Source organism: Hordeum vulgare, chromosome 5H (assembly GCF_904849725.1).
Source record: "Hordeum vulgare subsp. vulgare chromosome 5H, MorexV3_pseudomolecules_assembly, whole genome shotgun sequence".
Classification (NCBI taxonomy): domain Eukaryota; kingdom Viridiplantae; phylum Streptophyta; class Magnoliopsida; order Poales; family Poaceae; genus Hordeum; species Hordeum vulgare.
The window spans coordinates 421,591,642-421,601,311 of NC_058522.1; the positions used below are offsets into that span (position 1 = coordinate 421,591,642).

Consider the following 9,670-nt stretch of genomic DNA (forward strand, 5'->3'; position numbering starts at 1 on the left):
GCGCCCGACATGACCACCCTCTGGAACAAGATGTTCCCCTGGGCCGGCCCTCCGCCGACGCTCATCGACCTCACGGACCCCAAGGACGACGACGACAACGCCTAGGACAGCGCGCTGCCTCGTAGTTTAGTTTGTTTTTAATTTCCTTAAATGCAAATGTGGACGCGTGGACTCTCACCGGCATTCGTGGCCGGCTTTAATGTTTAATCAATGTTGTTTCTATCTTAAATATGCATGCATTCTTTTTTTTTCTTGCGCCGTCAAAATGGGTCGGGCGAGCGTTGGGCGCATGCGCCGATGCAAATGCGGAAGCGGACGTTCGTGTCCGCCTATCCGACCCAAACGGACAAAAAGCGGACAAAATTATCGTTCGTTTGGGTCGACCCTTTGGAGTTGCTCTTAGTGTGACCATAGTGGGGAGTATCATATATAGTATTATGCATATGATAGTATTTGTGTGATATTACCTCTATAATGCATAGTATCATAGACTAGTATCATAGATGACCTCATTTATTTACATGTGTGACACATAGTAGCATAACATTTAACATGTTACGGTATCTACCTATGTTAGTACTCTAACTCTCTCTCATCTTTAATTGTCTGCCAAGTGAGCACGTTTGCTACTTTCAAGTACATGATGATATCTAAGTTATTCCCATTATGGCCAGCCTTAGATGAGGTGCTAAGTGCATTATTCAACTTCTCTTATTTAAGTGGTTTGTCTAGGTTCACGTGTCTAGCATTGGTTCTTCTAGAAGTTACCAAAATGCTCTCTCTTCTTTTTAATTGTTGTGACATTTCATTTTTTCGCTTATGTAGCACATGTCCATCGCGGAGCACAGGAAAGGGTCTGGTAGAATGAGTAACTAGCTATGTTACCACATGCCCCTTTTTCCTCATTAATTAATTACCACGTCATTTATTTTGTTTAAACATCTATGATGTTATCACCTATGTTAGACTATCTACAATGAGAGTAACATAGGTAGTCACATAGATGCTACCTAAGTAAGAAATATGACGTGGGAACTAATTAATGAGAAGAGACAGAAATTGAGTAACTTAGCATGTTAGGCCCTGTTTGTTTAAAAAGTCCTAGGACTTTTTTAATCCCAACTAAAAGTCTCTAGTCACTACCTGTTTGGTTCCAGGGACTAAACATGGACTAGATGTTATTAAATGACATGCTAAAAGACCATGTTACCCCTACTAATGGACTAGAGATTATTAAATGACATAGTAAAAGCACGGGCATTGTTGGAAAAAGTCCCAAAAAGTCCCAAAATAGACTCTCACTTAGGGACTTCTTTCTTTAGTCCCAAATGCCCACTTTTAGTCCCTAAAAGTTCCTCCTGTTTGGTTTAGATGTGACTAAAAGGGACTTTTTTAGTCCCTACACCAAAAAGTCACTGTAAACAAACACCCCTTTACTCCTGGTAGGAGTAACATAGCGGATACCAAGACAAGATGAGTCTATAGGCTAATAAATGAAAAGTTCAATGTTACTACTACCTCCGTCGCGGTTTAGAAGGTACGCTTGGAAAATCTCTAGGACCAAGGTAGTCACCGATTCGTTGTGAGATGTAGCAGGTGTAGATGCTAATGCGCCTAACCAACTGAGAAAATACTAGTAATAATGTGTGAGCATCAAATTGGGAGGGCGCATGCATGAGTAGTAGTACTAGTACTAATTAATAAGAGTAATTGCTTTCGCGCCTTAAACCTTTTAATTTTGAAAACACACGCAAGTTTAATTGTGCCTTCTAAACCGGGACGGAAGGAGTACCTCTATGTTACTATCTACTATGAAGGTAGTAATTTAGACTAGTAACATATGTATGTTACTACTCTATGTTACTCCCCATTGTGAGTGGTCTTACTCCCATTATGGATAGTCTTATGGTGATCGTCCTATTTCTAATAAATATCATGACGTGTTAAGAGTCAATGCATAGCGAATGCACTTACCCTCCACCACAAACGTAAAAAAAAAACATAAAAGAAAAAATCATGCTCACAACTAGCATTTGCTCTTCGGTAAAAATAAATCAAATACTACCCAGATCAGTTCTATCCAAGCCCAGTGAACTAATAGACGGGTCAACGCTACAAGAAGGCTGTTGCAAGATATATATGAGAGATCCAGCATTAATCCAAAGTAGTAAGGGGGGCACAATTTCACGCATTACCGACACGTGAAAGCCCCCACGCAATTAAGCACCGCACCCCCGGAGCATATCGATCCTTATCCCCCACCACATGACAAAAAACCATATGCACTGCCTATGCCCCCAACACAAAAAAAGAAGAAAGCATAAAAGCCAAACGCAACTATACTAACAGTATACAAGCAGTGGTGAGGTATTATTGTTGCGGGGACTACGAGCAGTATATGACGGATGTGTGCGTCCTCCGACCACGAGATGCAAGAAAAGGTGCTACCCTTGTATGCAAGAAAATATTAATCAGAGAACAAGAATTGAGATGATGATGATAATAATAATAACACCAAGAAGAAGAAGAAACCGACATTCATCCATTCGTCGGTAGACATGTGCGCAAACACAGCAAACAATGGCTCCGGTAGAACGTTCGTTATCACCGTATCCGGACGAGACTGTAGAACGCCGACCCGGTCAGTCCCGGGGCATGAGGGGCACTGAACCCCCACACGCATCCAATCCGAAAGCGAGAGACGAGGAAGAAAAAATCCGTCCCGGAGAGAGAGAAGGGAGGAGAAGAAGAAGCCTGTCCCTCCGGGGAGACTCTCTGTCATGAGCTCCCCCATAAAAAAAGGGTGCAGTGCTCTACCTAGAGTGAGTGAGGGTTGGGGGCATGGGGGGAAAAAGAATCCCAAGCGCACGAGCTCACACAGCCTTTTCAGTCCAACAAACAAAATCAGATCCATCAATCTTCCTTCCCCTACAATATACTACTACTACTACAACCAACCTACATCCATATATCCATATGATGCATGTACTACTACAGTTAATCATATTTGCTTTCTATAATCGTACAGTATCAATATTTCTTTTGTGCGTGTGTGTGCTGCTCTTTTAGAAGCAGCCGTGTATTTTATGAAGTAGTAGTAATACACGAAGAAACAAAAGCGTGCCTCCTTTGACTCCTCCACTTGCCATGCATCCCCAATCTATCTATCTAGTCCCTGGTACTACCAGTAGTACCACCGCAATCTCCTAAGTGTCATTTTCTCAGACTTGGTGATGCCTGCCCCTCCCATCCTAATCCTAATTAAACAAACCAGATAATAACCTCACATTCTCTCTCTCTCTCTCTTGAGCTTCTCTCTCTACCTTTTTATACAAGCAAGAGCAATAAGGAAGGACAGCAGAAGAAACCAATTCATCCCTGGTGTCTCTCATGTTAGGAGGTTGAGAGAGAGAGAGAAAGTAGAGGAGAGCGAGAAGTAGAAGTAGTAACTCCAGTACCAGAGACAGATACAAAAGGGGACATCACACCACCCCCTCAGCCAAAGCGCAAGCATTCCCAACGCAGCAACACAACGCAAGGCCGTCCGGCCGGCCGGCCTCCCAAGAACTCCAAGAACCTTCCTTCGCCTCCGATCCTCATCCCCTTCCCGTCCCACCAATCCGACGACCTAGGCCTTTGTGCGCGCGCGCGTCCGATCGGGGCGCGCTGGTGGCGGGGAGATGGAGGCGGGCTCGGCTGCGTCGCCGGACCTCTCGCTGCACATCAGCCTGCCCAGCACCGGCCCGCCGACGGGCCCGGGGGGCGGCGTCGGCGGGCGCGGCCCGGCGGGGGGCGGAGGCGGGGATCCATGGAGGAGGCTCAACGGGTCCACGGCGTCCACGGAGCTGTCCTTGTCTCCGCCCGCCGACCTGGAGGGCGCGGCGCTGCCGTGGCGGCACAGGCCGTCGTCGTCCGCTGCGGTGCCCTCGGCCGCCACGACATCCGCCCAGGCCGCGCTGATGGCCATGCCGATGCTGCAGCCGCTGGACGCGGGTGTCGGCGGCGCGTCGGCGGCGCCGCCAATCCGGGGGATACCTATCTACAACGGTGGCGGGGGCTTCCCGTTCCTGCCGCCGGCGCCCGGGGGAGGAGAAGGACACCATCACCCGAAGGTCGGGTTCTACAGCTACCACCATCCGGCGACGTGGCCCTCCTCCCTGGGATCGACGTCGCCGTCATCCCTCGGGCCGGGGCCGGCGCCACCCGCGAATTCCTTCGACCCAACGGCGGCCTTCCTGTCCTCCGCCGCGCACCATCGGATGCTGTCGGCGTCCGGAAGGCTAAACGGCATGCTCTCGGACACCCTCCGCAGCTACGGCGCCCCAGGCGGCGGCGTCGGCATGGGTCTGGGCGGACACCATCATCATCTCCACGGCGCGCAGCCCTTCGGGCTGGGGTCCCGGTTCATGCCCAAGCTCCCCGCCAAGCGCAGCATGCGCGCGCCCCGCATGCGCTGGACCAGCACCCTCCACGCCCGCTTCGTCCACGCCGTCGAGCTCCTCGGCGGCCACGAGAGTACGTGCCTTGCCACTAGCACCAAACCAACCTTTCTCTCCGACGCCGACGACGTACCACGTCGCGACATGCTTTACTGATGAAAATCTAACCTCTGGCGCACGCGCAGGGGCGACGCCCAAGTCAGTCCTAGAGCTCATGGACGTGAAGGATCTGACGCTAGCGCATGTCAAGAGCCATCTCCAGGTACTCGTCTCCTACAAACAGCTCCAAACCCGATCCTTCCTATCCCTCCCTCCCTCCCTCCCGCGCTCTCGCGTCCTCTTGCTGCTCGTCCCGTTCTTGTTTGGGTCAGACAGGAAAGCCAATGCAGTAACTCCTGAGTTAGTGAAGAAACTGCCATTCTTGGAGGTAGAGAGAGAGAGAGTGAGGCCAGTGTTTGGGGATGTGTGTGCGACGAGAGAGAGAGAAAAAGTTGCCATCATTACTCAATAATGCAATGTATGTGCATCTGTGCGCGCCTGCCTACCTAGCTAGCGTATGTGTTGGCGTCTCGTCTGTGTGCACGGCCCGAAGCGCTCACCTCCAGGAAGAGAGAGAAGAGAAGAACAAGAGAGAGAGAGAGAATGAGGGAGGAGAGAGAAAGCTACTCCTAGCTAGTAGCCAGGAAGGCTCCAAGGCGAGGGCATTGGCATCATAGTATTTCTCCTTGTCCACTACCCGGTGTTGTCTTGCGCGCCGATCCATCTGCTGATCCATTTGCTTGTCTCTTCCCCGGCCCCTCTCATCTCATCTCATCTCATCTCATCAGTCCCGCTAAACCGCGCTGCCATCGATCCTTGTTGTTTTCTTGCTCGTAATTTTTTGCCGTTTCTTCTCACTCTGCTGCATGCCCCTTCCAGATGTATCGCACCGTCAAGAGCACTGACAAGCCTGCGGCCTCAGGTAATTCGCGTTGCTATCCGATCCTTTGCACTGCTCTTGTCTATATATACCTCGTATATATGCTTACTGATAATCATCAATGGAGTGGTAGCGTAGTACTAATCTATCACCCTCCTTGGGCGTGCATGGCTTGCATTGTGACTTAACTCAGGCCCGACCGACGGCGGCTCCGGCGACGACGACTTCCCCAGCGCCGGTCAGGCCGGGTCGGGTGGCGACAACATGTGCCCGAGGCCGTTCCCGGAGCACCGGTCCACCTCCGAGGGCGCGGCGAGCTCCGTCGGTGGCGATATGGACCAGTCCTCGGCAGGGAACGCCAGCACCAGGTGGAGCAACTCCTCAAGGTACCGTACCAACTCAACTCACATGACAGCCTACATGTGAATGCTGTGCACACATCATCAGTTTCATCACACATGCCCCTCTATCGTTTGTTGTTTCACGCCTTTTGATCTGCTTTTACACATATCTGTGTTAGTACTACGTACTACATGCAGATAAGAACGTTAACTAGTGTGTTTGGTTTAGTTTTTGTCGTGCTTAATTGCTCGCTTAATCCCAAAGAAACACCACCAAACAAACTTTTGCTTGGAATATGGATTGACACCTGAAAAAAGGTTCTGAATATTTAGCCAGGCTAACATATGTACCAGTAGATCATCTGCTGATGGCTAAAGCTTAAAAGAATGTTTTGGGGGCACACACACCTGGATGGGAAGGTACACGCAGGGCTGCCCTCCCTACTAGTACATCTATAGGCGGCCAATGTTGTGTCACGGAAACGACCAAAAGATCACAACCCCCAAGACCTCCATTGACCTGAGCAGACAACAGCTTCTGCTCTGTGCATGTTTGGTCTATGTGGAACTAATATATGAAAATATTACTACTACATTTATTCATAATTTTATACATATATTTATATATATATATATAAAGATGTTGCGTGAGTTTTTGTGAGGGTAGGTTCTTGGGTTTTGTCCATTGTCCTCTTCTCTGAGCCCCCCTCTCTCTCCCGTCAATCCTAGGGAGGTGGCTAGGTAGCTCCATTATCTTTTCATATCAATGCATGGCTCTGATTCCAGGGTGGGTGGGGCTTTGACCTGACATGCCCTATTGCCTAGGAATATGTAACCAAGGACTTGCTGCATTCTTGGTTCTTTCCACCTTCCTCCCCCAGTCGCTTCAATACCTTTTTTACTCCTGTTTCTTGGCCAATTGTTACCACGGCACTCAAGTTTCTCCCCAGGAGAAGTAGTATACCAGCAAAGCCATCAGTATTTTTCTTGGAGAGAAACATCTATTTCATCTTTATTGCCCTCATTTGTTCCCCACATTTTTCGGCCATTTCATGTAATTTTCAGGGAAAGAGAAATCAAAAGATCGGCCACTCCATACTTGTTTTGGTAGAAACCATTGTGTAAATTAGGTGTAAAAACCATGGTATTATTGCATGGCTACTCTGTCTTTTTTGCCAAAATGAATTTGAAATGATAGGTCTATATTATCTGATTAACTATATTTCCATTTATGTTGCTGCTTCCTTTCTTATTGAGAAGAATATCATTTAAAAACTGGCATATTTCAAAATTTTAGGAGAATCATGAATTAATCTCTTTTGTGTGGCTATAAGCTTAGGACTGTCACAGTGCATAGGTTTTTCAGTATGCTTATGATGAAACTATTTCATGGTGATCAAGTGAACATGCATGCAAATATTTTGCTTAGAGATGATTGGATGGATATCACTGCAAAGTTTGTGATCCACGAGAAGGGCAAACTTTTGTTGTGTCATTTCCATTTTAGGATTTTGTTCAAATGCTCGTTAATTATATTTCTTATGCTAAATTCATTATGTGGTCAGGCATATAAAAATGTGTACTTGTCTCAAGAAAAAACTAAAAAATGCAGTGTATGCATATTAATTGGTCTGTTTAGCAAAGTAAAGACTATAGCATATGCACGGTCAAATTCGTCCCAGGTTCCCACCATCTATAGAACAACTTCCAAACTGATGTTGTGCTTAACCAAAACTGATCATTGGGACGTATATATATAGGTAGGTATATATGTAAAGTAGTGTATCTATGATTGATATTATTGACATGTAAAGTCTGCCGGTCCCTCAGTGTTAACAGTATATGTTTGTTCCTATCAAGACAAAAGCACTTTAGAACGGTTTGGTACTGAGTTGTTGTTATATGTTTATAGAGTAGTGATAAAGGAAGAACACTTTCCTTCCTTGATGTATCAAAATCATGTATACACTTGCTGAGAAAAAAAGAACTGTGAAATTCATGATCTTCAGCATGTGGGTCACACAAACTCTCTCTCTCTACATGCTCAAACTTTATAACACTGTACAAGATACATGCATACATACAACTCTACATTTGCACGTGCATAAAAAAGTCCAGTAATTAGATTTGTGCAATGCACCAATTTTAATTGCCAATATATAGAGTCCTCTATATAAAAGCCAAGAGCACTCTTCCTGCTGAGTGTATCACTCAAGTACACAGAGTAGCATTAGATTCTTTGCTTGTGTGTGTCTCCCTTTACCTTAAAATTCTTCCCCTCGGCAGCCTAGCTTGCTGATGATGACCGGTTCACCTGTACATGCCATTGCACTGCACGACTGAACCAAAACCGGAACATCTTTTAAGAGCTTTTCTTGCCTAGAAAGAAGCTATATGTGTAACGAACCGATCAGGAAGAGCAACTGTTGTTACTCTCTTTAGCCAAAGCTAACTATATATACTGGGTGTTGTGCATCCATGGTGTGACATGTTCTTATCTGCAGTGGTACAGGCTTGCCCGGTTGTAGCAAGCACTTCGAGAGACCTACTTTTACTATTTGGTCAGCCTCATGCTACTTGTGTGAACATGCATGAGCTGGCTCTCCATTTGGAAAGCTGCTGGTAACTGAGCATCAACTTTGCTAATTTGGAAATTCGTTCTCCTTGTGCATGCAGGGACCCATGGCTGTCATCTAATTCTTGCAACATGGATGCTCATCGCTCCATTGGACTGTCTTCTCCCATGGAGGTCTGTATACATGCACATTCTTCTTCTAGTGTCTCAAAGTGCATGTATTTACACATTTGCATTGTTTGGTACATGCTTTTTGTTGATCCTTGTGTGTCGTGTGTCTGTTGCAACAGAACATGGAGCCCTGCAGATCCACCGGCTCGCAAGTGTCGAACCACGAGCTGAGCAGCCCGAGCCTGGAGTTCACTCTGGGGAGACCGGACTGGCATGGCCCGGATCATGACTAGCCATTGAGTCATGAGACAAGAAAAACCTAGCAACGCTAATTTTCGGTCCAAGATAGTACACCGGTACTGATCATCTCTTTTAGTTGAGTTTGCCCCGGCCCCAAGTCCCTCCCTCCGCTTCCGGGAAGAGATCGACGGCAACTTCAGATATATCGCTTCGCCGGAGAAAGGAGGAGCACCCAGCATGGCCGGGAAAGGCTATATATATACCGGATTGATATCTGTTAGTTTAAATTTGAGGTTTCTTTCTTCTTGATTCCTATATATGTTTTGCCGTCCCATGCATATGCATTCTACTCTTTCTGTACCATAATATTTGTTGTTGGGGAGAACTAGATTAGTTCTCCCAACAACAAGTATTTAGGAACGGAGGGAGTAGCTAGCTAGCTTGATAGTAGTTTTATCATCTTCTCCGGCCCTCTTTGGTTAGTTGTGTTCATTCCATTCTTGTGTGGCGAGATTATAACTGCCCGGCGTGTGTGAGTGACTGAGTGGTCGGTGTGACCGTGGCGTTGGTGCAAGTGTAGTGTGTGAAAGGAGGTGAGCACATGGAAAGTTGGAAAGGCGGCCAACAAGAGAGGGAAAAAAGGAATGAGTTGTGGTGAAGCAAAGCAATGTATGCCAAGCAAAGAGATGGCGAGATTGGTGGTGTGCATGACGATCGACGGAATGATTTGATCAACGATCCCTTTTGCGCATGTTTCTTCCTTTCTTTAATCCCTGCAGGTGCTTCCTTTAGTCTTTTCTTTCTTTCTTTCACCCTCCCACTTGGTCGTGTCAGCTGATCAGCAAGCCACGGGCATTGCCTGCCTGCTTCCTTGCTTGCTCTTTTCCAGCACCGCCCAAGTCTAGCATTGTGATCGAATCGCCCGCTTGACCGCACCTTTCTCCTTAATTAACTAGCCACATTAGCGCACATGCATGCATCAAAAGTTCAAAACCGATTACTAATAAGATTGCAAAGCAAAGCAATCGATCGTCGCCTTGGATCG

The 9,670-nt window shown here is 47.0% G+C and overlaps 1 protein-coding gene across 2 annotated transcripts; it reads left to right on the top strand.

Moving 5' to 3' along the window:
- The first annotated feature begins 3,371 nt into the window (after nucleotides 1-3,371).
- Nucleotides 3,372-9,376, top strand: LOC123398196 (probable transcription factor RL9). Of its 2 annotated transcripts, XM_045092695.1 has the most exons (7): nucleotides 3,372-4,515; nucleotides 4,625-4,701; nucleotides 5,358-5,400; nucleotides 5,552-5,744; nucleotides 8,204-8,260; nucleotides 8,376-8,448; nucleotides 8,565-9,376. In XM_045092695.1, the coding sequence occupies exons 1-7, from the start codon at nucleotides 3,681-3,683 to the stop codon at nucleotides 8,676-8,678; spliced, it is 1,392 nt and encodes a 463-aa protein (XP_044948630.1). In that variant the 5' UTR covers nucleotides 3,372-3,680; the 3' UTR covers nucleotides 8,679-9,376. The 2 variants fall into 2 exon arrangements, with proteins under 2 accessions (XP_044948630.1, XP_044948631.1); XM_045092696.1 differs by lacking the exon at nucleotides 8,204-8,260.
- The last annotated feature ends 294 nt before the right edge of the window (nucleotides 9,377-9,670 follow it).